We start from the raw sequence: 27,730 nt of genomic DNA on the forward strand, positions 1-27,730 counted from the left end.
GGGGTGGGATGACCGACGCATGCTAACATGCAGCTCACAGGCATCCAAACCAAATCCAATCGAGGGTGTTACATGACATTCAAAACCAATCATGCTTTGATAAAGGTGTCATGTTGGAGCATTGACCTTCACCGATGACCTGAGCTGTGACACTGCTGTAAATTCCACGTGGTTCTGCATCAGCTGCCAGTACCCCGAAGTGCAGTCTCCATGCCCACATATTCCTTTATCATACATCACTGTGTCTTAAGATATACCTCTCTCTGTATATCTGCTTAAGCTGATACTTGTTCCTGATAAGCAGTCGCTATGTTTTATATCCTCTTATAAAGAAAAATTTTTTTTGTATGTTTAAAAACAAAAAAATGCAAAGTGGAAGTGTTTGCTGAATCTCCTTCAGCTCCTTTTAAACTATGTAATAATGTACAGAGAAAGTTGTTGGTGTTCAAAGAAATGATGTGGCCGTGCAATTTATGTACATTTGCAATTAGAAATATTAAAGATTTATTTAGATATTTTATATAAGCGCTCCAGTACCTCTGATCAGTCATTCCCAGGCTCTGGCTCTGCGGCACAGGGCAGGGCTGGGGCTGCCTGGCCACGCTCAGGGTTCCTGCAGGCCTTTCCCACCACCCCTCTCCCCCAAAGCCCTTCCCTTGGCCTCCCACTAGAAGTGGCAGAAAACTTGGAGGAGTCATTAAAACCCTGGGTAGCATCAGGGGTTCAGGGAGGTTTGAGCCTTTTGTCCTCACACCAGAGCCTCTGCTGCAGCGAGCCCAGGGGCTGAGCCTTGCTCTGCCCGCACTGCAGCACGGCCCACACGAGGTCAGCCACCCCCAGCTCCTCCAGCCCCCATCTCTGCTCCCAGCGCCTCCTCGCCTGGTCCCAAGCCAGGCTGGGGAGCTCTGGTGCCTCTGAGTTCAACCTTGGTGGCTGCGAAGGCTGACAGAGAGGTGGAGAACTCCCAGGAAGAAGCGCACGGATCTCAGCAACTGCTCCAAAGAGGGATTAGTCAGTAACACCTTGATTTGAATAAAACCTCTTCAGTGGTCTATCTTATGGCTTCATCAGAGCAGAGCTGAAGTCTCAGCTGAAAATACCCAGAACAGCTCCGTGCTCTTGACAGCTTTCAGCATCCGAGGCTCCTGGCATGTGGCTGCAGCCGCTCCCAGCAGGTTCCAGCACCAGCGCTGCTCAGTGGAAGGGCAAGGCTGGGAGGAGCAAGGCTCTGAATTGCAAATCAGCAGCCAGAACAACAAGGGGAATACAGGGCTGGGAGGCTGGGGATTCCAAATGTGTTTGCCTGAGCTTTTTAAATCTGGAGAGTCATTTCAGCCCAAGACTCATCAGCATTAATAATGCTCCAGTAATTGCACAGTACAGGTTTGTGCCGTGTTTAGCTATGTCAGAGCAGGCTGCAGGCTGCTGGTGGTGCCAGGCAGCTTCTTTCCCCATCACAGCCCCGCGAGCAGCACAGCTTCTGCTCGGAGGAGGCTGAGGGGAGGCAGCCACGGAGATTATTAATCTCCAGTCTTCACTCCTGTCAAGCATCTTCACTCGTGGTTTTCCAAGCCCTTCACAAACACTCAGCCCCAACCTCTCTGCAGTGGATGAATGTCATCATCCTCATTTTCACACAGGACATGCAGCTGGAGCACAACTTTCCCAAGGCCTCTAGCATGCTAAAAAAGCCAGAGAGCTGATCTCCCTCCCTCCCTGCTCCGCACGCAGCCATCCCACGCAGCCAGCCCCAGCCCCAGAGCAAACATCCTCTGGGGAAGCAATTCAAAGCCAGCAGCAAACAAACCCCCAGAGCCTCGGCCCCAGGGACTGGGAGAGCTCAGCCGCCCGCTGCCAGAGGAGTCAATAAGGACAGGCGAGCAGAAAGGAAGGGGCTGGAAGAACAGGAGTCATTAGTGGAAGCTTGTTGTTTGTGCTAATTAGATCATTATCTGGGAACTGCTATCGATGTTGCTATTTCAGCTCGTCTTGCTGTTCACAACTTTATTTTATCCGTGCCTACCAACTCCCCACACTCTTCCACACCCTCCAGGAAGGGCTGGCGCTGCTGGGCGGCAGCTGAGCCCTGGCTGGAGCCGGGCCATGCCCTCAGCCCCAAGCCCAGCGCCACGTGGACACAGCACTGCGAAGAAGCAAACACTCGTGCCCCAGAGGAACACAAGCAGCTGCCCTGGGGCTGCTGACAGCCCTGCTCAGGGGTGGAAGGCTGCAGTGCTGCCCGGCAGCAAACTGCCCCTTGCTGTGAGCCCCCCATCACCCACCCTTGCAGCCTAAGGACCTGCCCAAGTTTCTGCAAAGGGGCCTCTCCTGCCACGACTCCTCCCAGGAGAGGCTCCTTCCAGCACCCCAGCAGCCTGCAGAAGCACACGCACCCCCTGCTCACCTCTCACAGGCATTAAGGAGTCAGAGCACCAGTGGGACACCCCCACCTGCAGACTGAGCAGCTTTGGGGCTGGGAGGCAGAGCACGGGCTCTATCCCAGCACTGCCCCTGCGCAGCCCGCACTGCCCCCAAGCAGGGTCTGCCCGTGGAGGAGCGCCCCGGCTCCCAAACAGAAGCCAGCTCCAGCTCCCAGCACTATCCCAAAATACCTGTCAGGAGCAATGTTAGCCAAGAAAGAGAAGATTAAAGTTACCGAGCTAGCAAGGTGGGTGCAGTGGGAGGTCAGCAGGAGCAGGCTGCACGCTGCTTTCATTTAATGTGCCATGCTACTTCTGCCGGGCTTTATTAGGATCAAAGCTGCTCACAGGCTCAGTGTTGAGACACACTCCCTTCACCCAGGGGAAAACGTTCTCCAGTTTGTCATTACGTGCCTTGCTCCGTTATTGATCTTAGGCATAGATGAGGCTATTTGGTTATTAAACAAGGAGGCAAAAGGAAGAGGCACAAAGATTCGGACAGCTGTAAGATTTCCAGCTTCCTACCTGACAGCAAGCACAATTCCACTCTACATAAATAATATTGATGCAGACCCTTTACATTATCAGATTTTTCCATTGCTGGTGTGAGCTATAACTGAATAACCTCAACCATTTGATTTTTGTGCCGTATCTTTGAGGAATAAAACCTGAACAACAGATATCCCAAGTTGATTGCTTTTGATTTATTACAGGAACATTCTTCCACCCTGAATCCATACTCCTCCCTCATCTCTCTGAACTACGAGAGAACAGTGAGACCTGGACTGAGGAAAGGACAAACACGAGGCTAAACTCAGCCTACAAGCTATAAACCAGGGAGATGGGGATTGAGTTTAAGAGCGCTCCCACTTCAGGCACAGGTGAAGCACTGCAGCTGGGGGAGGCAGGGCCGGTCCATGGCACACCAGCTCCCTCCCCACAAAACCCCTGGAGGCACGGGTGGACCTCGAGCTCCCGGTACCCGAGGGATCACCCCAAGACAGCCAGGCAAGCACAGCGAGCACACCAAGTGCTCTCCTGGAGCTCCCAGCTGCGTGCAGGCAGATGAAGCTGCTCCAGTTATTAATGCTTGCTTTTGCTGGGGATAGTGCAAGGAGTGGGAACCCAGGGAAAGGTCAGCGCCCAGCTCTGCTACGCTCAGGAGGTGAGAAGCAAGCCTGCGTTTAGCTTCTCCTGACCTTTTCTGCAGAGCCCACCTGCATCCTCCCGTTGAGCTCTGTTTAAAACACAAACACACAACCCCTGCTGCACTACGAAACAGAAGTGTGTTCAAATAAATCACCTCAAACTTAAAAGATGCCATTAGCTATTAACAAACACTGCAGGCCTATGGGTGAAGGTAATTCAATATGATATGCTTGGGCATGCAAGGTAATAGGTTTCAGCTGAATACCAGGTGATACAATCTCTTCAATAGCAGGTTAAATGAGGCTGAGACAGGGACCAGATGGATTTATTTGGGTAGTGGAGGTTTTTTTGGTTGTTTTGTGTGTCTGTGTGCTTAAGGTGAAGTGAGCAAGGAAGGCAGAAATGATGTAAAAGAAAAGCACGAGCTCTGCTACATATAACTGGGGCAGGGCTGGCACGAGGCTCAGGCCTTCATCCTGCTGAAACAAACCAGGCGAGCAGAACGCTCCAAAGATGGCATGCATGGAAACGTTAGACAAAAATAAATGCTTTCATCTATTTACTCCTACTGAAAAACAACGGTAGTTCTCAGAGCGCAGAGCAAGACTGGTCCAGCCCAGCTGAGCAGAGACAAGGGGCAGCTGGAGATACCTAGCGTGAGATTTCAGCAGGACTTCGGAGCCCAGACGCCACCCTCACCCACACAGGACCTCTGCAACACACGAAGGAACCACATCGGCCCCGTACCCAGCCACGGCAGCACTCTCTCTGTGCAGAGCAGCCTTTCACAACCCTCACCAAGACACAAATGTTTATTTCCCCACTGCCCCCTCCTAAGCTGCAAGAGAGACATTGAAAGGTGAACTCCCGAGCAGCAGGTCAGCAGGCACCCACCTCAGAGCTGGTATGATGGCCAGCTCCTGCCCCTGCCAGCCACAGCTTGATTTTCCCAATACACCTCTCCCATACAAAAACCCATCTGAAAGCCAAGACAGGTAACAAACCAGTAACTGAGCAGAACAGTGCTAGAGACACAGACACAAAGAGAGCACTCATGGCTTTTAGGACAGGTTTCTAACTACTGAACACACTCAAGTGCTCTCAGGCAGAGGCACACAAGCAGTCATGCCAGTCAGCACCTCCAAAAGCAGGCAGCAGCTCTATAGAGTCATCACCTGGGAACAGCGAGCGCTCAGCCAGTGCTCGCAGCAGCCTGCTCCTGCCCAAGCAGGCAGCAAGCACACTGCAGCCCTGCGGGATGAACAGCCCATGCCTGGTGGAGGAATGGGCTCAGTAACCAGCCTCCTCTGCTGGGGCTGCTGCGTCCAGCACAGAGCCTGGATGAGCCGCACTGTGCAGAAAGCTAGCGAGGGCTTTACAGCAGTTAAAGCTGAACAAAGTGCTGCCAGAGGAGACAGAAGCAGGAGGAACTCAACCACCCAATTCCCCACTTGGCTGGGGCCTGCAGGGCAGGTTTGAGTTCAGATAACCCTCTGCTCCACTGCTAAGCAATGCTCTCCAAACTGGTAACATCAATGAAGCCAAAGAGTTCAATAATCTAATTTCTGGATAACACCAAAAATAAGCAGGATCAGGAGAGAGAAGGTGAGGGAGTTCAGTTCTTCTCGCCTCCTTTATAATGACAACAAAGAGGGAGTAGGAAGAAAAAAGAAAGAAGAAAAACACAGATGTTAAAAGCTGTGAGAGTTTCAAGAAAAATAATGAAGCTCTTTGATTAAACAGACTGCAATACGTGAGCAGAGGGGAGAAAAAATTACTTTTCTAAAAATCTGTTTGTGTTCCACTAAAGATCCCTGGCACTTTCAACTTGCAATAAGCCTCAGGGCCTATGCTGCTCTCCTTCCTGCACTCCCACCCCAGCTGGTATGGACAGCAAATGAAACCCTGATTCTTCCCCTCTACACCCTCACGGATTTTCTCAGTATCATTTGTCCAGGACTTGCTACTGATGCATTTCCTAGCAGTTTATAAATCACTACTGAATCTGGGTCCATTTAATAGTAACTTGAACAATATTAGCAAAGCCAGTTGTAAACACAGCCCTGGTTTCACGTGATGCTGAGGAATTCACATCTGACAGCACACCAGCTCGCGACACCACGCCGTGCCTACAGCCTCCAGAGTCCCGCAGCGTTAATGCAACACCAAGGCAGCTCCGTGCTTTATGAGGCTTCGATCAGCTTCTGCACATGACAGACATCAGAGGTGGAAAAGGGCACAATAAAGAACAGATGTGCCAATTGCTTCAACCTTGCCTCCCTGTTTCAAACTAATGAACTGCACGGCAGCACCGCTACAAGCTCACGGAGCTGGTGAGTGTCAAAACCAAAGGGGCTTTCTGCAATCTGTCTCTTTCTCATTGCCGAAAAACAGTAACAATTGTCATGAAAGTGACCTACTTCATTCAATGACAAACCTACCAGCTCATAGATGCTATTCTCATGGATCTTGACGCATTAAATATACATTATTAAATAGTGCTAATATAGACATTTTATTCAGTAGTCATGATCCCAAATTAGCCCCCTGAGGGATATATGCTTCAGAACATCTCTACAGAGCAAGAGGTGGAAAACGTTTACTAAGACTCGACCTCTGCCCTTTGACTGGTTAAAACTAACTGCCCATGGCAGAGTGGGATACAAGCCACACACAGCTCTGATGCCATCAGCACAGAAAGACAAAGTTCCTTCAAATTTCTTCACAATCTCCCACCACTTCCACCTTAAGCTGCTTAGAAGCTGCACAAACATTGGGAAAATACAGCTCTCTGGGTCCTCCTAATAATTAGGGCTTGTGAAAGCAGTGAATGTGTTACCAGGAACAGCCCCCGGTCCTGGCTCCACCACAGATTCCCCATGAGATCTAAAGTGAATCCTGCAAAAGCATCAGGTCCCCAGGTCCTCCCGCAGTAGGTGCAGTTGAACAGAAAGGGCTTGAATGGTTTGAAAGTCACAGAGTCTGTGGGGTAACCACTTTTGTCGAGCACCCCCAGCACACAGCGCTGTGGCAGAGTGCAGTCACCAGGTGCCAACACAGGAACTATCAAAAAGCTCCCCGGAAGAATGCTGCGGGGGAATTTCTCTTAACAAATTAATCTTAACAAACCGAGGGATGCTGTATTTTACTCTGCTAGAGCACCATTTAACCTCGTACTTCCAACCTACTTACAAGACCGAGGGATTCTTCCATGGTTTAAATGATTTAAGCAACTAACGAAAGGCAGAGAGGAGCATGCCAGCGGCGTGTGCCCCCCCCCCCCAGCAACCCCATTTGTGCAGGAGCAGGACCGCAGCCAGCACAGCACCAAAGTGCTGCAGGCCCCCCTGCCTCTGCCCGCTGCTTTCAGTGAGCCTCAGTCCCCCGGCACCCCTGGCTCACCCTCAACGGCAGAGCCTCGCTCAGGGCTGCTCCTCCACAGCAGGTCCTGGTGAGGCCACGCAGCCGTGCCCCCCCAGCCCCCCTCACCCCACTGCCCACAAGCCCCAGCCTCAGCTTCCCTTCAGCCCCCCCAACAGCCATCACTCACCGGCAGGAGGCCACGCTGCTGCCTCTGGTCAGGGCCACTGCAGCCGGGCAGTGCTGGGCAGGAAGGTTCTGGAAGCCCCCCAGGGCAGTGCTGGGCTGGAAGGTGCTGGAAGCCCAGTGGGCCCCACCCCACAGGTGCAGGTACTTAGCCTCTCACAGCACCCGTCCCCGTCAGGCACCAGCACACACCTGGACACAAACACCACCACATCATTTTCTATTTACACATCATTTTCTGCATCACAAACAGGCACAAGTACCACCCGCATGTCTCAGCAACCACCACACAGGTGCCATGGCCCACGTGAGGCCCTGAGGGGAGCAGAACCAGGCCCGGGCAGCACGGCCACGGCATCGCTGGGAGCCCGGCGAGGTGCGGGCAGTGCTGAGGGGCCCCTCCTGCAATCACCTCAGGGGGCAGGGGCTGTCAGCATTTCCTCAGAGCACGTAGACTGGGGAGAAAAGAAGATGCATTCTGTGCATTTAGCTTTACAGCCATTTTCAGCTCTTTGTATTAGTATTAAAAATAAGCCCGTAGAGTGAGAAGCACAGTGTAGGAACAGCCATGTCCCAAGTTCAGGGTGCTGCTGGTCCTGGCTGTGCAGCAGGATGCTCTGGGAACCCACATAGAGATGCTGCAAAGGCTTGATTTGGCAAAATAATAATTTATTACACATTTCTAATCTATGAAACTCAAAGAAAGGAAGCCCATGCACTGGCAACCACTACTGCCATGGCAGAATGAGGGATGAGAGGCTTGAGGGCTGGCACTAATTGAATAAAGCTGCGAGATCAATCTTCTGATCAAGCAACACAGAAAAGCTCCAACTGATGCATCTACTCAAAGGCTGATGCAAGATAACACCCCAAAAAAGATGAAGCAGGATAGATTCACCTTCAAAATGAAGACACTCATCTTCCAGAAAACATTGTACAGCAAAGAAATTTAAACTAATGGATTCAGCCAAATTGACCATATCACTTTATTAGGCAAGTTGAAAAACAGAATTTTGGAATTAGGAGGAACCACAGTAAAGCATGATGGAAAAGGAAACAAATGAAGAGGGAAGTAGGTAATATTTAGAAGCAGATTGTCACTGTCCATCAGACAGAAATCAGAATAAGGTCAGACACGGGGCTGGCGAGGAACGGAGAGCTGTCATAATGACTGATTTGCAATGCCAGCCCAGCGCTGAAGTCCACATGGTGGCAGGTGTTGAGGCTCCTGTTTCATACACGGGAACAATCGCGTGCAAGGGAAACACTGCACAAAAAAAGTCAGCACAGAATGAGAAGTCACTCGGTTGGCAACATGAAGCAGAGATGTCATTAAGCTCTTTCCCTCTGTAAAGCCTAACAGGCTACGAGTGCAGGCAAGCACAAAGTTGGTCAGGGCACTGCTTCACATCCCTATGAAGGGCATGTTGCAAGTAATTTATAGCTCATGCCATAACAAGTAGGTGCAGCAGTCAAGGCACTGACCAGGCAGGATCCAGCTGGCAGCTGCTCCTCCTGAGGCTCTACACCTACAGCCTCAGTGTGACACTGCCCTGAGAACTCCCACATCCCACAGCACGGAGCAGTGCCCTTTTCGCACCCCCAAAATCTCTGCAGAGGCTCCAGCCCCCTCTGACCGGCGCACCCAGTATGAGGGCAGGCACCTACCCCGTTTCCAAAGAACTATGCAAGGCTAGGCTCAGATGGGAGAGGACATCGCTTGTCATCACATGGGTTTCCAAACTGTATCCCCCATCTCTTAGAAGGGTGCTTTGACCACCTGATGATAGGCTGTTGACCACCTGATGATAGGCTGAACACAAGATTAATGCAACCAGAGGCATAGAGCAGATAGAAGGGAGTCACCTGCAGAGCAGGGGGGGAAGAGCTCCCACTGAGAAGACAAACTCTGAAGCAGGTGGACTTGGGTCTCACACCTGAGCAAGCATTGACATTATAATTAGCTCAACATCTCCCTTTCCAACTGTGTTTTGAAAGAAAGCATCTAGGACTGCATGGCAAGTAAAGTGATCCAGGCAGAGAGAGTGATTCTGTTTCAAGAGCCAAATCAAGTTTAGGCAGAAGACAAATTTCAAGCAACTTAGACTACAACAGCTCCATGCAGAGTAACAACTCATTTACATTGAGCAAGGAGTCACCTAGTGAATTCAGGCGCATTCAGGCTAGATAAAAGCCTGCAGGGAAGGGGAATGACTGGACTGAAATTCTGGACACACTTGCCTCAAATCTGCTTTAGATGTTTAGGTGGTTTATTTTGATTTATATCCAGTGAAAAATACCCGACCCATTGCGTCTGATAACAAGAAAGATTTCACTGGTATGCAATGTTTGTATATAGCATTCAGTATTCTGTTTGTGAGCATATTATTCTCTGAAAATAATATATAGAAAAGTACTATTAAAAAACAACACTTGCATACCTTTCATTATTGCTTCTTCTGCTGGAAAGCTATCTCAGGATTAACAGATTATCAGTGCATTAGCATTCATATTCTGAATTCTGCATCTCTGGTCATTTTCTTGTGTTTGCAGACTGCTAACTTAAAAGCTATGTGAAATTGCTTTGGATGCTGAATAATATTGCGAGGAAATTGCATTAGATAGAAGGGAAGGGAAGTGTGACTTTGTTGTGAGGTCTCTGAAGCACACTCCTATTTTACTCCAAGACCCCCCACCTCCCACCCCCGAGAATAATACGGCATTCAATTTTCCAATTATATAAATATATGAACACTGGGTTACTAGAGGCAGATAATTGAATATTTTATCTATTCTACAGGGGACCCTTCACACTTGAAAGTGGAAATAAATAGGGTATACTGCATCAGCCTGTGTATGCACAGCTTATGAAAATCAGTATTTGATCCAGGGAATATAAAGATCTCAAAATTGAGATCTTGCTAGTGTTCATTATATACAATAGTTAATTTAATTCACTGATATGAGGGTAACTTAAATCATAGCAAAAAAAATCCCACAATATTTTAGGGCATAGATTGTACTACTAGAAAGCTCCAAAGAAAGGTATTCGCATTTATACCATTTCAAATCTTAGTCTTCTATAACTCTGTCTTTACAGGACATCAATCACAAGATGAGAGCAACTGTAAGCTATTTTCTAGTAACACACTGCCAATTGCAAGACAAATGTCAGATGTCACAAAATGAGAAGTAACCATTTTTCAACTTGTGAATGCCTTCAAATATATTACAATGAAAGTGTGAAAAAAAAAAAATGACCCTTTCAGCTTCATTTGTTCTGACAGCTGCCAGACCCTTGGAGTTTGGCATTTTATCTTCATACTGCAATAATCTTTATGAAACTTAAACAAGGCAGAGGGCAGTGGCATTAGTCTACAATCACCCTCTTGTATACAACACAAAGTTTCAAACTGTCTAGCCACTGAAAAAAAATAGTCTACTATTACTCTTATTTCTGTTATAGAGGAAGAAGAGAAGAAGCTACGCCCACATCTGTTATTAACACATGCTAGATATTAGTTTCTTGCAGGCGCAGCTTGACTTCTGCATTCTATTGCCATGCTACTTGGGAAAAATGCATGCTGCTTAAACCTAAAACTCAAGAAAGTAAATTCTAAACTTTTCCTAGAACAAAAAGTCACTCAATATTGTGTGTGCATTTAGTCCGTGACATTAAACGTGTGGACTTCCACATTGTATTGCCATGCTACTGATTGCCACTTGGGAAAAGCACATGCTGCTTAAACCTAAAAATCAAGAAAGTAAATACTAAACTTTTCCTAGAGTAAAAAGTCACTCAATATTGTGTGTGCATTTAGTCTCTGACATTAAATGTGTGGACTTTCTCTGTATTGACAACACACTTCGCGTATTCCAGATAACACTTCTGATATGCCAGCCACTTGAACATTTAGACATCAAGATCAGGTAATTTTCTCAAATCCAAGCCTAACTGCCCAGGCATTGTGCTGCCTTACAACTTTGAGGTTTTTGACAGTATGATGAACACTAGAACACAAGAAGATTATTAACAGTAAAGAACAGAACAGAGGAGAAAAACCAAGCTATGTAGAGATACATTATGGTAATAAAATATGAGGCAATAAAAAAAAATGACTGAGCAGCCCTGAAGTTCCAAGTTACTCATGTTCTTTACAACCATTCTCATGTCTCTGCTCCCCCCCCACCCCCAAGAAGAGTGTGATTATGGAACTCACAGTTCATTTCTTGAAAAATAAGACTATTCTGTAGAACTCCTCCAAAAGAGCTCCAGTGGTATAGTCCAGCATTCTTGACAAAACACCCTGTTAAATAATAAAGATCTAATTTGTAGAAAGTTGTACTTAAGGAAAATATGAAGATATGTGCAAAGAAAAAAATATCTGCTCCAGATGTTAATGCATTTCCAAATAGGATAACAAACACCCAAAAAGTATATAAGAGAAGCAAACCTAGAATGCAATTAGTTTAACCTAAAGTCAGTGACAGGATTGGTTTCATTGGAACCTAGATGACCTCTTTACACCTTACACCGTAAGGTTCTTTGCAGAAGCAGTGCTTAGACAGTGCTGAAGACAAAAGCACCACTTAATTAACCAAATTTGACTTTTTTTTTTCTCCTGTGAATAAGTGTGATCTTATTTTTTTGTGTGGAAGCAAAAGGATAAACATCTTTAGTTTTTCTTTAAAAAAATTAACAGTACTTGTCATGGCAAAGACGTACAAAATAGAAGCCAAAATATGTTGTCAGTGTTTTTAAGATCGACTAAAAAAACATAACTACATAGCCATAGACAACGAGCACATCTGTGCTGATACCAACAAGTACAGTTCAAGTTGCTGTTTCAGGGTCAAAAGCCTAATGTCTGACCAGAAATGCAATTCCAGGTTTTAGTTCTCCAAAGCACACGAGCTATTTGAAACTGCAGCTTCTTACTTGGTTTTCATGATACATTCAGTGCATACAAAATAGTGTAATTCCTTTGGCATGAGTATGCCTCTCAGTTCAACCAATCCCATGGTGGTGGTTATCATCCCACTGCATTTCTGTTCCTTGTCTTCACACGCTGAATAAAAGCACAATTTGTCACTGAGGTGTACTGCAGGTTCAATGGAGACGTTAAAAAAAAAAAAAGCCATTGTGAAGGAGGATCATTATTTGAGAATGGGACCTTGCAGTTGACCTTTTGAAGAGCATAAATAAAAAAGAAGCAGCTGTAATAAACAAATTGTGACCATCGGATGAAGGAATTCAATAGTCTTTTCCACCTGCTGCAGTATGTACATACCTGGAGATTAATTCTCAGTTCCCTCAGTCTCTCCCTGCTCCACCCTGGTGAAATAACACTGCTAATAGCGATGATTTCGATTATCTGCAAATTTACTAGCTGTGGCTCTGTGCTTTAGGAGGGGTGTTATGTGCAGCTACTGTAAGTTGAAGTCCTTCAGTCTGACAAGTAGCTACTGCACTTCGGCGCTCCAGAATCCCTCGTCCACACACCAGGCGCTTTTCATCCAGGGCAGCCAGATGATACTCACAGAAGTCAATCAATGATGCCACTTGCTCATGAAGAGGAAGCGACTTGTATTTTTTCTGAGCCAGGCAGAAGAAAGCTTCCACAAAGGCTTGCAAACACATTCCTGCAAGGAAAAGGAGTTTAAAGGAGGTTCATAACAGTGTTCTCCAGCAAACTGCATTCTTAAAACATAAATCTTATTTCTTTGCTACCAAGACCAAATGTGTACGTGCCATGTGTGAACACATGCGCTTGTGCTAGTTAACATCATTTGATTTAAAAAGCAGCCATATACAATGCTCATTAGGAGAGAAAAAAAAAAAAAAAAAAGACAAAAGACAAAGTTTTGATTGCATGTAACTCACTTGAGCTCATTTTGTGTTTCAGTACAGCATATGCCCAGGCTGGGCTGCAGACAAGGGATACTCCTTACCACGGAGGCTACTGCAGTTTTTATAAACATCAGCCTGACCAGCACCCTGGCATCCAGACCCAAACAGGTACACCAACAACTGGGTTCAGAATGTGTAATTAAGCTGACCCATGATCAGCCTTAGACCCTAGACCTCTACAAGAGTATTTTTGTTTCAACTGAATAAAAAACAGTTCAATTGTACAAAGGGAAAGTGGTGCAGTGCCAAAAAAAATTGCTCTGCTCTAATAAAACTCTACTCTGCCCCTTCACAAACAAAGGTACCCTGCAGAAGCCATACACTGCAGTACAGAGCTCTTCAGGTGTTCTTTGATCACATCAACCCAGTACCAAATTACCACAGGCAACGAAAGAGGGGCTGCATATTAACCCTAATTATTATACTTAAAACCTTGAAGTAATACCTAATTTAATTCTTAATTAAGAAGCCTGGCCACAATCAGTTTTGCAGAATGCAAGCACCAAGGAACAGTTACAGTTGCTTTGTGTTTTAACGGGCTCCCCCAGTTTGAGCATACATTTTAGAAGATTATTTTAGGATGAGATATTGAAATGTTTGTTGTTGTTGTATTGTTTTGTTTTTTAAACTTCATGTTGGCTTATTGGTGCTGCAGGAAAGGTACCTTTTCAAAATATTACAATTACATTCTGAAGTATAATTTCTCTCGACTAAGACTGCAGCTGGATTGCTTACAGCCTTGGCTGTAGAACAGCTTGAATTGCTGGGTTATCTGAAAGCAGCAGCTGCCAGCTCAGTAAATTATTTTATCAGTCACGGTGAGCTGCAGACAGGGAAAACACCTTTAGTCACATCCACACTTTCTCCCTCATAAGTGACACTCATGTGAAGCATTTAATGAGAAAAGTTAGAAGCTGCTGTTTTACAGCAACAGCAGCAGCTCTTGTATTGGCCACAGCTGGAAGTGGGCCAAACACAAAGCCATCAGAAATGCGTTTTTGCCTGTTTAGTGTGCATGCTTTAACACCTAGAAAACATTGAGACTCAACCAATCTGTTAACTTCAGAAAGCCTTGTTCTTGCTAGTGAAACTATCAGCTAGCCACATAAATGACTTACTCCCACACTGAAATACTGAATGCAAATGCTCAGTTCTCTCAAAACCTGACTAGATACTACTTGCACCTGGAAACTTGTCCACATCGGTGAAACTAAGGTGACCCAAACCTACCTAAAGCAGGAGAGGAATCCACACACAAACAGCCACAGCAACCCTGCTGCACTATACCTCCATTTTCTCCCAGCTAATCTTAGGCCTGGATTTATTTCTCCATCCACTTGCACAGTCTGTTTTACTTATTCTCCTTGTGCCATATCTGACTTCATAACCACAGAGTCTACAGGATATTATTATAGGATATCTATGTTCAACTAAGACAAAATAATACTTACCTATTTCATACAAACAGAAAATTCATTAACATTTTGGAAGCGTGTTTAAATATTCAAATACATTTACACAGAAATAATTTTACTGTCATACCTGCCCACACTCAGAAACTACATGTATCGCTGCGATTATTGATCTTTCTGCAGGAGAGAACTGCAGATCTATTTTATGCAAGGGAGTACTGATATCAAATACAAGAAATCAGCCTCAGCTGGGAAACCTGATTTTTCTGCTACTTTAACATTAAAAAATGCAGGATTGCATTGATGTCCAAGTTCAACTTCTTATATAAAAATCTATTCTGAACCAGTTTCTCAGAAGATGCCAGCTTGCAGCTCTGTGATCAGCATGCTAGTTTATACCCGCGGCACTGAGATTTCTTTATCCCAAGCTTATTTAAATGCAACCTTGACAATCCACCTTGATGGCCACAATGAGCAGCAGTATAAAGCCTTCAACTGTTGTTTCCCTGCTGTAAACGGCTCAAAAAAGACATGTCACTAACAATTTTTTTATTGTTGTTGAGAAGGGAATTGAAATTATTCAATGTTTTACAAAAACTACTGAAGAGTTGCCAAATTTAGACACTCCATTTCATATAGAAATGTAACAGCAATTTTAGGACTTAAGTTATATATTAATGGTGTAAATACACAATTAATATACAAAGGAAATAATCATTAAACTCTGCTATTTTGATAGATTACTGCCTTAGATCTAAAAATGTGACCAAAGCAGGTGGGGAAGTAACTCACTACTAAAGTGAGGTTGACTGTTTTTCTAGAAAATTTTAAGAGTCTGTCTTTATTTTATTCATTTTCAATGTTTTCTTCATAACTGCAAATAAACTCACTGCAAACACCTCACAAAATTATATCTAGAATATATGGATCAGTTGCTCATGAAGCTTTTAAAAATGCATTATGCAAAAGTGGTTTCTTTAGCCAGAGAAACACTCTTCATTCTTAATTATTTAATCAAGAAATGCAAACTTTGCTTTTCACTAATAAGGCTGAACATAAAATAAGAACATAGATATTCTGAAACTTTCCAAAATGTCTCATCTTCTGAATGAAGAACTGAACACGCTATTAGTGTTATTAACCTCCCACATTCTGCAGAGGCTGGGTTCCCAGGCTAAGCCTAAGAATACAGGAAGAGACAATGAAATGCAGACTATGACTTTTTGAAACAAAGATCTGGGAACACAGGATTTTTACATGTCAGCAAATCTAGGCCCCTCAAGCAATGCTCTACTGCCATAGTGCTGCCTACCATGTTAACACCTTCGTATTATTTCAGAAGTATCTGTGTTTACTTTAAAAACCTAAGTCCATAAGATAATGAGCAGAATAAACCCTTTGTTGATGTTTAGTAACCACCTATTCTCTTGAGCAAATAATTTGCTTTAGTAACCTCAGGAAAACAAACATGAGATGCAATTTTTATTAAGTAACAGGAAATGGGGCATCCTGGTATCATCCCCAGCATTCAATACTTCAAAGTCCTTTAATGCAGCAGCAATGGTATGCTACCACTTAGGACAAAATTATATATTCAAACATTTACAAAAATTAGATTTGAAGAGGTCTTTGTTGTGAGAAATACTTTCTAAACTTCACCAGTGCAAATACTCACATCAGAATTTATCTCACTGATCTGCATGTACAAAGTCAGTTCTAGGGCCCAAGGGTTATCAGTGTGGATCCAATGCTATTATAACCATTTCTCACCGAAGGGAAACTAATTACATCTAAGAACGCCTGCCCTTTACTGAGAGCAGAAGATAAGAGCCAAACTCACAAAAGAAGAAATCGCTGACATTTCAATTAGTTTGTTTTCCTTTGAAAGGAATTTATGAAAAATCTGTCTTATAAGCCTAAGAAGTGAAAGGGGATGAACTCTACCGTGGATGCAGGTAAGCTGAAGACAGTTCAGCAAACAGCTTCCCATAGCCACTGTTCTCGACTAACATTTTTTTTTTTTTTAAAAAAAAAAAAAAGATGACTGATCTGTATTGTCTCCCCCTGAGGCTGCTCAATGGAAAGAACACTCCAAATGGCACGCTGTGGTACAAACCTGGAACTTCCTGCAGAAAGTGCCTCTGACCAACTGAAAGTAGGAGGAAGCCCAAGGACAAGCGAATCCCCATTAGAGTAAGTTTCTTACAGAAGCTTTTCAGCCATGCTGAGTACACTTACATTGAGCATTACAACCCACATTGGATGTAAAAATGCTTAAAAGTGACTTAAGTGACTAACGTTCCTGTAAGAACCAACAGGAGCACAATTTGCAACAAGGGGTGCTTGTAGGAGAATGTGCTTCCTTACTAAGAGCCAATTTAATAGCTTAGCACTGTGGGAGTTTGTGCAGAAACCTACTGTCCTTCCCTGAGCCACCACAAGGACAATGCAAATTATAAAAAAAAAGTGTACAGTTGGGCAGAGGGAAACTCTCTGGAAAGTAATAAGGGTAGTTTTATTTGTCCCCATAGTAACCCATTCGGAGAACAGAATTAAATCAAAATGAAGTTAAGCATATTTATTTCTAGCTCTTGCACAGCTTTTTGTTTGATTTTTTACTAGACCATGTAAGCTACTCTAATACGGACATATCTTCTTACACTGTAATTATGTTGGAGATTCCACTAGGAGTGTTTTTAAATGCTCCTCTGCAAACAGCAACAAGAATTATGCATGCAAAACTGCAAGCATAAAAAGGGAGAAGATTTGCAGAAGATTTGTTCTAATAAATAAACTGAAAACCAACAGTGATCTATTCTATAGATGAAGGTAAGCTGCCATAGAACTAAATAGAACAATTTGTTGTACATGCACATGCCTCAGATTTACATGCCTTGTTCCTTTTTTTTTTTTTTTTTTACTGTAGTTTGGGGTGTGCTTGAGCTAAAAAAAACTACAAAAAAAAAAACTTCCAGAATGTTCAAAAACAAAATAGTGTTACCTGATTCTCTGTGATCGATTCCCATGCTGTTCCACCTTCTCGTGATATCAATGTATAAGATATCTACCGAAGCCATTGAAAAATTGCTGTTACTCAGTTTGCAGTTTCTGTTAAAAATGAACAACAAAAAAGAAGTCTGTTTACTTCCAAGGTAGAAAAACTTACACAAGAGCAATGGAGAGAACAAGGGGAGAAAGGTTTACCTGTGTCACGTGTATGCACCTATCGTAACATATTTAGTCTAACAAAAGACATACATCAGATGCCAAACTGACATTAAGTGTATGTATCTGAAATGGTAAAGGCCCTGCGATTTTCATATGCAGAACATCTCGCATATGCAACTAGCCCTGCTGTCTGTTCAAATCATGTCAGTACCATCTTTGCCAAGAAACGGCTCTGGACAGGATGAGTGGTCCAGTTGGAGGCACGCATCTAAATCCCATCTGCACATTCAATCTCACGTCAATATCTAGCAACAAAAGGCAGCAGGTCAGATTACAGATTAATTCGCCTATCTTGGTTTTGCAACAAGCAAGCAAAAAATTCTGAATATTTAAATAAGAAATATGACTTGACCACCTGTTATACACAGCTTTCTCTGAGGCTGTTGCTACTACTCTTTCTGAGGCCATAGCAGAACAGAGTCAATTGGTACATGGTAAAACCCAACACAAACCCGCACAGCATATCTGCATAAAGCAGAGTTTGCACAGAGAAACACTCTTATTTGAATGACTGATCTTGTTTGGAAAGGGGTGCAGGAAAGCTTTCAGGCACAGAATCACTTCTTCCTGTCTGAACACTGAACAGATTTACCATATGCGTTACTGAGCACTGCATGGAGAACAGCAGCATCTCTGGATGCATCTTAAGCATTTGGTGATAAGCACATGTGGGAGATCTGACTTGTGTGGTCTAAGCCCACAATATAGTGTTGATCAGTAGATGAGAATTAGCCATCTGTCCAGGATTTCCAGATGTCTGGCAGCCTGGCTGGAACCAGTGCACATGCCAAAGAGCTGGCCAAAAGTTCTAGCCAGGAAAATAACAAAGAAAAAGAGGATAATTTAAAAGAATCCTAATTTTTAGTAGCCTGAGCAGAGCTTATTTAAAACAGAGGAGAGCTCAGATGTGGCCTAGATAGTCCAAAAATAAAAGTAATTTTTAAAAAATCTTAGAGCCACGTTACATATTTCTCTAAGGTTTTGGTGTGTTTTTTTGAATGAAGAAATCACTCGCCCCCCCCCCCCCCCCCCAGATTTTGTTTAGCAAAAATTTGAGCAGATAATCTTTGCAACCACTTGCCCACACATTTACACATACACACAAATCACAATTGTGTGACATTTAATTCTTGAAAAGTGAGACAGAACACATCTCAGAAACAATCTTCTTTCTGAAAGGCATAGTAAAGACAGCATTTCAGAAAGAGGCCAGACAATTGACGTAGATCCTCTGGGGGAAAATAAAGAAAAATATTTGCTAATATTAAAAAGTTTAAGTTAACATGCACAAAGAAACTGCAAAGAGTATTCATTAAGATATGACAATTTATTATAACATTATTAAAAGAAAATGTTGGCATTTATACTGTGTTCATCTGACAAGTGCCAAGTTAAGGCTGGACTAAACAATAGAAAATACAGAACTGGAAAACATCCTGTACTCGTCTGTGGATACAGCAGATGCCTTCAGTATTTCTCTATATATCTGTAATTTGTATAAATCAAATTGTTTATATTCATTCCTGAATACTAAATGCATCTGCATAGAAACAGAATTTATATTTTAAGACTACATCTGCTGCGTATTTATTTTGTCACTGTCAATGAAAGACAGAACATGAGGTATTTGTACCATGACAAGAACAGATCCATCCATAATGAAAAAAATAAAACGTATGTGTAAAAAAACAAATTGCAAGTTGCAATTTCATAATGTAAATACTTAGTGTGCAATGCATTGCACTGGCATTTGGAAATCCTTTACTTTGGCCCAGGGCAGAGAGCTGTGGCCCCACAACTAGCAAAATCAGATCTCAAGTGACCCAATTTCAATTGTCAGTTTTTCACAATCGTATTCCTGAGGTTTACTAGAAGCATGACATGCTGACAAGGACTGCAAATAGTATCTCTCAAAGTACCACTGATATGCTGTCGAACAAAGACACACGTTTCTACTAGACACAATCATAGGTCAGGCATTTGGGGAATTTGGAAGCATGTATAGGATTTTATATTATTATTTTTAATATGCAATGTTTCAATGGAACTTAAGGGGCAAAGTTCCTTTAAAAGGTATTACTAAATCTACCACCTAAAAGTGTAAAGCTGTTAAGGCCTATTTTTATCCAACAAAACTTAAAATAAGCACAGCTAAAGTACTGCTACCCAGTAGGGCTTCAAGTTTCTAACTTCTGTGCTACTCCTCATTCCATTCCTAAAGAAGACATATTACTAACCTTATAAACGTTCGGAAACCTGTTGGCCCCAACTTTGTTGTCCCTTTTACACCAAGGAATCGGATAAACAATGCAGCCACTTTGTCCACAAGTCGCAGATAATTAAACTGCTTAGCATACTTTGGAAACACCTGCTTGAGACAAAGGGAAGGCAGGCCTGCCTCCCTGGTTTTGCTGGTATCATATTCCAGTCCCTCTGCTGGTCCTGCATCCAGTAGCTCATCTTTTGTTTCTGACACATGCTCTGAAGTCTGAGATCTGTAACACATAAAATAATTGTACCTTATGTTAACCTTACTCTTGTAAGATTCAATAGATGCCTTTCTGCATTTATTTATTTTTTGTTACTACCAGCATCAAACTAATATAGGTTAAAAAGTGAGTTTCGTGAAATTTCATGGAGCATTTCATGGGAGATGCTTAGACTATAATAATCTAATGCTGTTTTTAAACTTATTTTCCAATAAGGATTAGAAGCTCCTATGTTCCCTGATAAGTGAGGAACAAAAAGAACACAAAGATATGTTTGCAAAGAAGAAATTCTATCCGTATATACAGAAGTGATACAGTTCACATAAACGCATACAGGCACACGTCAGAAGACAATTTCTGGGCAATTCCATTATTTTTTCTACAAATCCTCTGTGAATACTGTCAAAATATATTATTTCATCTTCATTGTTGTTGCCAAATTCTCTAAATAAAGCTGGTTGAGACAAAGATTAAGAAATGAATATCACGTTTATTCAGCATGACATTTTTACATTTTTTCTGCTTTTGACACACCTAAATAAAGTTAAAGATTGCTATTGTCATAAGCTCAGAAAGTCTGATAGCTGGTGGTAATTATTTGGCACCCACTAAGTACACGCAGGTTTTCATTTTCTTTCCTGTCATTTTTCTAAGTACACATCATCAAGAATATAATTCACACCACATATTTAAAAATTAGTGCTTTTACTACATTGATCTTTTGTGCTCCTGAGCACATTTGGTGTCCTTCATAAAGTTCTGTTCCAGCAGAGAATAACAATCAACATAGTTATTATCCACCCACAGTACTGTAAAAATTATCAAGTCAAATCTACGGCAAATCTGTACCTTCCAAATCTGATTCTAAGAGGCAGCAGCTTTCCTTAGCCTACTTCCAGCCATCCCGTAGTCAGTCATCCATACCAAATATCCCCACGGGATTTTTAGCCTCCTTTCTCCTAAATTTCCCTGAAAGGCATTAATCCATTGACAGACTGCGTCTTCTTTCAGTCTAGAATACTTCTAAGTAACACTTTTAACTTCTAGTGAGAGGTATAATGAAAATAAACGTATGGCAACGCTAACACAAAGGAAAAAAGTAAGGACTGCAAAGGAAGTGTGAGTTACATTGTGATATCTAATTTCTAAAAGCCATTTTTTGAGCCAAATTTTGAGCTCTCAAAGAATCTGGGCTTTGAACTTGCTCATTGACACCTACAGATGACAGCACCTGCCCTCAGCTGCACCACCTGCAGGCTGCGAGCCCAGCTGCGACTGCTCCGCACCCAACCACGCAGGAAACCTCCCTGCAGCAAATGCCACCTCTAGGTTTGTTGAGATGAACTGCAAAGATGAGGCCACAACAGTTCTTTGTGAAAAGCATTTGTGTTCAGCCTCTTTTGGTGTTCATGTAATTATAAGCACTAAGCCATTGCTGCTCTGGGGGACTGTCATGCTGCATTTCAGGGAGTTCTCTTCTGGTAACAGCACCACTGTTCAAAAATTTTCCAATAATGGTACTTGTTTTGTAACCACATTGATTTTCACCAGTGTTCAGTAACCGTAATTTTTTGATAAATGAAAGATTGTTAAAAGTCTTTTAAAAAGCTGAAACGGTGCTTTAAAAACATTCCTCTGCTGCAAATAGCAAAGTAGAAAGATAATATAACATTTGTCTTTAGTTAAAGCTTAAAATATGAATTCCTAATTTCATTCTTTTTGATTTCACTGCCATCAAGTACCTTCTGGAGGCCAAATGAGTCAGAGTATGTATATATGTCTTGGTTTTAGCTAGGAGAGAGTTAATTGGGCCAAGAAAATAATTGTGCTGTCTTCTATTTTTAATCCTACAAGGTCTGTTCACAAATTTAAAATTCCAATCTTCATCCAGATGAACTAGGAAATGACCAAACGTGAAACCATGAAGAAGGTTACCTCGTTTGTAACATAACTCTCATTTAGTTAAGCCTCTGCAGAACTGTAGTCATGTGCTGTTGTTCAGAAAAATCCTGAAAGCTTGTATTTGTAAACGCAGTAGTATTTTGGATTTAGAAATGTTGAAATAGAATTTGACTGTTAGCTCTAAAGAGTTCCTAAACCAATACCAAAAGGCTTTTTCAGCATCAGAAAATCTGTTTGATCTACTGCTGGCTTTCACTACTAACACTTTTTTATTACAGCAAGGGGGGCAATCAAATTGTATTCCTGTACCCATAGCCCAAGCTTCTCATCTTGTGTTTCAGTTCTTTTCTCCTGTTTCTGTCGCCGCTACAAGCGCAGACTAGCCATATCCCTTGCTAGATGCCTGATCCAAATATCTGCACTCCTCTGCAAGTAATCAAAGCAACAGGATACCTTTCTACTGAATATTTTGAAAGTCAAAGTCAGCCACAGCAATCTGTATGAATTTGGAGGAAATGCTTTGAACCACGCAGATATCTGGAGAGCTGACAATAAGACGCACTAGGATGTTATTTCAGCACTCTAGAGCACATGTTCACTTTTTAGGAGCTAATGTAAGCCAGCCCCTCTCCCACAACCGCAACTAGGCGATCTACGCACTTCTGATGTTTGTCCTCGTACCTTTATTGTGATAAAAAAATCAGGGAAAAGCCTTTGCTTCAGTTCCTCAAATCAGTTTCATCTTTGGCATGACACCTGAAGGATATCTCTAAGAATTTCAAGGATGCACAATCTATTTAGAGTACGCAGGTTTGTCTTTCTCAGGGTCTTCTTTCAGATTTCTGTCCAAGATAGTCAGCTGCATTTTGTGGAATAGCCAATATGTAGACAGGTAGTGAGAATATCTGTAAAGACATCTATCTGCTCCTGGGAACCAAGGCGTGAAAGAAATCTCTTGGATCATCACGGTGAGTCCCCTTAATCTAGACATTTCTATTAATAATAAACTCTTTGCAAAAGAACTCCACTGTTTATCACTGGTCTTGCTCCAAATAAACTGATACATTCTCAACTAAGTTTCCCTTTTCAGACTATTTCCAACATTCTGTTTTTAAAATACCATTCAGTACCTAAACCAAAAATAAGTGACAAAAATAATGGTTTCTATTTCTTCCCAAACCACAGGAAAGTAGGTCTGTCACCCAGTTCTGTTTGGTTGCTGTTACGTATGGGAAGGTATTAAATGGTGGGGAAAACATGGAAGATCCCATCTCCCTAATATAGGAGGAATGGAAATGATTGGTTAGAACAGAGAGAGACAAATTATTAAGTGTTTGATATGCATTATGGCAATAGAAAACTGATCGTGTTCAGAGAAAAAACTATTATAGTCAAGAAAAAATATTGTTCAACATAGAGCAGAAGCTCTAATTTGCCACCTAGAATTTATTTTCTTACTCCACAGAAAGGAAGGGAAGAACCTACAGCTTCCTTTGAGATCAGGGATAAAAACTCAAAACCAGTTTCCCTTTAACAGTGCAGTTAAGGTGCAGTTTCACCTTAACTGCAGGCATTCATGCTGACTGTGTTCAGAGTATAACTCTCCACAGCTTCCACAGGTAGTGCTTCAATAAAATTTTATTTTCTGTGTATCTCTTCAACGTAGTTGTATGCACCCAATCTCTGTGTGGTCTCAGCTAATTAAGAAAAACTGCCTAGCTAGGTATATTACAGCCAGACTCAGGATCCATAAAAACAGAGTTTTACTGTGATCTGCACATTTTTGCAAGAAAACAGGGCACGACATTTTTTGCCCTAGTGCTAAGATAAATTACGCTCTGTTGCAATGCACCATTGCATTTTCTTCTGTATTTCAGGTGCCATCTGCCACCTACACACCATAAGGGTAAGCTGGATGACATAACTCCCCAAGGGTCACCCAATTAAAGACGGGTGTAAGCACTGTCAATACAGCTACAAGAAGCAGAAATACAGCCCAAAGTACTACAGCAGTGAAAATTTAGGAGGGATTTTCACCTCCATTTCTATTGTTAATTCAGTCATATGGCAAATACAGAATTACTATTTTTGTAATATTCGTAGCACTTAAAGTCACTAAAAAACTTTTATTCAATACTTACCATCCTGTTCTTTCTTACTCCAGAACATGACTTCCAAGCAGCAACTTACTTACTATTTCATTTGGGACTCCATCTCGGGAGTCCCTGTACAACACACAAGGTTCTCCCGATTTGCTCTAGTCTCCCTGAAAACTTTGCAAAATGTTTGTGGACAAGTGCTGCAGTGGAGTTGTGGGGAAGGGGTTATTAACTCCAAAATGCTGAAATGAATCTCTAGAACGAAAAACTTGCAGAGACTTTCTCCATCAGCTCCTTTCTCATGGGCTTTCCAACAGGGAAGGGGAGGAGAAGAAAGCTGAGCCCTGCACTTTAAAGTTGCTCCTCAGAATTAATTGTTTTGACTGACACAGCTGAGTCAGGCTAAATGAATGAAAGGTCAACTATAAGGTAATGCTTCTGGTGCCATATGGAATAAAAGCAAAGCTTAATTTACATACTAATGTCTGACCTCAATACATTAATTTTTCTAGTTCTGCAGCTCATGACAGACCTCTCTTTAGAAATGATCAACCATGGAAAAATATTAACTGCATCTTTAAAAAAAAGAAATTCAATTTTAATAAAGCTTAAGGAAACATCTAAGACTACTTATCTTTTATACATGAGTACTAACTTATTAATGTTTTCTCCATCTATGTCCTATCCCTTTCATTCTGACCAGCCTTAATCTTTATGTAAATACAAGTTGCTAAGGGACAAACAAATTTGCAACCACTAATTAAAGGCTTCAACATTCACACCATTTTGTATCCTTGTATAGAAAAATTAAACTGTGCAGTTCAGAGTAAAATTAGGTAAAAATTGGAATATTAATGTTTCTAAGAATGCTCACTTGATATGTTTAACATTCAGGGCATTGCTAGAAATAAAAATTAAGCTTTTTTTTTTTTAAAAAAAAAAAATCAGCTGACAACCACTTACCTAATAGAAGAAAATAGTATGTTCTGTATTCTGAAGCTATAATTATTCCCTCAGCTGAGCCTCTATTCTCAAAGCAAGGACTACGTTCAAGTTAAAAGCACACAAGATTCTGCATGACAAATCCACCTATCCATCCATTCATCACTGTAGTATATGGACCTCCCAGGAAATAGGTACATGTGTGCTACTGGGCATATGCATGAATGTGTTTGTGTGCGCATTCATACAAGTAAATCATTTAGGAAACAGCAATTCAAAGCCAGAACAATGTCTTTGTATTATCAACTATTCATGAACTTTCTTTTATGAACTAATCCGATTACTTTTATTAGCACAGACACTTCTAGCACTCATAGTACGCAATAACAAGTTTCAGTTTGACTACATGTTGTGTGAAAAATCCGCATCTTTTGTTTTGAACCACCCACTTGCTAGTTTCCCTTGAAGAAACAGTGAATATTCATCTTCTACTCATTCTCTTGCAAAATAGTTTCAATAGCATTAATATTCCCTTTTTTCAAAATAATCATAAAATTCCATAAAGAAAAAAAAAATAGAAATATAGAAAGAATATTAAACCCCAAAAGAGTAGGGTTTTAGAAGCCGTTAAGCACGGGCACAGCTAACACCATTACAGCCATCCCCAGAATACCAGGGCATAAGGAACAAGCAAGATCTACATCCTTCCCTTGACAACACACCATGGAAACTTCCAAAGACAACCCAGCCAGAGAAAGCACTGATACAGAGGAAGTTCAGCAGTCCAGAAGCCAGGTCAGTTGGTTATTTGAAGAATTGTCCGTAGTTCGGAGTGGATTTTATCTGCCCTGAACATGTGACGATTTGCTCCAGTATCGATGGAATATTTTAGGCAATATAGGTGCTTGTGATCTTAGCATCTTCCAGCTCAGACAGGGCTTGTTTTTAAATGTGCTTTAAAAAGAAACACGTATGAAGAGAGATGTTTAAGTTTGCAAGAAGGCTATTATGCAAATGCAAAGTCAGAAAGGCTGAGTTAATTCCCCTGCCATTTTAAACTAAGCCTCAGTCTACTGAACCGTTTGAAACCTGCTAGCCAACCAGTGACACCGTGCTAAGTCTGGTTTGGTTAAACTCTGACCTTGCTAGGTGATGAAAGGAAGCGGTAAAGCAGCACACCATCCTTCAGAGACAAGAGGCATCCTTTAGAGATGCAAAACAGATACAGGATACCTGGAATAAATATTTAACGGGATCTCATAGTAGCACTTGACCCGTTTTTAATTCTGTAGCACTTTAAGGGAAGAAATGCTTTTGAGGATTGTCACATTCAATATGCTGGAAAAAATATTATTTCTCAATTATTGAGATTCTTTAGTTCTAGCTTTCTCATTTTAAGGACAATGGTAGTATCAGTCAGTATTATCTACAGATTTCCTACGTTTAATGTAATAGCCGTTTGGAATGCTTATGCTATTCTCTGACATCTATTTGAGTGCTGCAGGAAATACGGCATTACCATAATGAAATAATGCACAAGCAATGCAAAACCTGCATGGAAGCACTTGTTCCACTGTAGCAAAAAATACTGCAGAACAAGAATCATTAAGTATGGTCCCCAGTACTTTTTTTTTTTTTTTTTTCTTGGGGGGGGGGGGGGGGGGTTAGCTTTCATTACTCCAAATAGATTTATCTGTATTTACTATTTGCTTTTAAGGTACTTACATACCCCATTATTTCTTCAGAGTTTCCTTTGTTTCTTTAGGAAAGTGTGCCTTAAAAATACTATATAGCAGGACATAGCAGAGACACATCAGTTGTAAAGCCTGATAAGATGTTGAACCCAACGTTAAATTAGACCACCAACTGTCTTATTGTAGAACAGTGGAAAAAAAAAAAAAAAAAAAAAAAAACTAGGCCCCAAGGTATTTCTTCCCATATGAAAATCATTCTTCGAAAGCAGTGAAAGCAGTCACAATTATGCTAAGGTAGAAAAGGAGCTTTACCCTGTCATCCAATGGAGCAGAAAGCAGCTGTGCAAATGCATTTTATGAGTAGTAATCCTCCTATTTAAGCAGTTGAATTCTACATACACAAAATAACACTAGTGATTACACTGCTGTTCAGTCATGTGGCTTTGCTTTCATTTTGCGGCAACTGGGTGCTAGGCAGTTTTATGGCTTTCTAATTTTTTCAGAGACTAGAGACCAATCATTATTTAAAAATAAGCCAATCATCTCTCCTTCTAAAAGACGACTAGAAGCAGAAGTTAAATTATAGAGAACATCACTGCCCCCAATACATTAATTTCTGTCACTGTCACTGTAAAAATTTACAGCAGATATAATCTCTTTGAAGGGGGGATCAAGTCATAGAAAATACAAGCCTAGTTTTAAATAGAATTTTAATTTTAATGAAAGCTTCAGGGAATGATGTTTATGCTGCTTATCTTTCATACCTGGTGATTAAGTTAATTTATACTTAATGGAAGAGGATATTTCTAATCCCCAGACAGGCTCAACATCTGTCTGTGACGATGTTTTTGGAAGCCTTAAGCTGCTTGTGATTGATGTAATAAAACCAGGATTCTGCAGAACTGACACCTGAAGGATATCTGTAAGAGTAAAAATGT

At 42.0% G+C, this 27,730-nt stretch overlaps 1 protein-coding gene across 1 annotated transcript in view; it reads right to left on the reverse strand.

Annotated features, from left to right (window-relative positions):
* Positions 1 to 8,077: 8,077 nt before the first annotated feature.
* TTLL11 (tubulin tyrosine ligase like 11) overlaps positions 8,078 to 27,730 on the reverse strand; it is a 44,339-nt gene continuing 24,686 nt past the window's right edge. Inside the window, exons 7-9 of the mRNA XM_035341949.1 lie at positions 19,904 to 20,161; positions 17,440 to 17,546; positions 8,078 to 12,758 (exon numbers count right to left, since the gene is read on the reverse strand). Of these exons, the coding sequence (XP_035197840.1) occupies positions 12,502 to 12,758; positions 17,440 to 17,546; positions 19,904 to 20,161 (622 nt within the window). The 3' untranslated portion in view covers positions 8,078 to 12,501. The remainder of the gene's footprint in view (positions 12,759 to 17,439; positions 17,547 to 19,903; positions 20,162 to 27,730) is intronic.

Source organism: Oxyura jamaicensis, chromosome 17, assembly GCF_011077185.1.
Source record: "Oxyura jamaicensis isolate SHBP4307 breed ruddy duck chromosome 17, BPBGC_Ojam_1.0, whole genome shotgun sequence".
Classification (NCBI taxonomy): Eukaryota; Metazoa; Chordata; class Aves; order Anseriformes; family Anatidae; genus Oxyura; species Oxyura jamaicensis.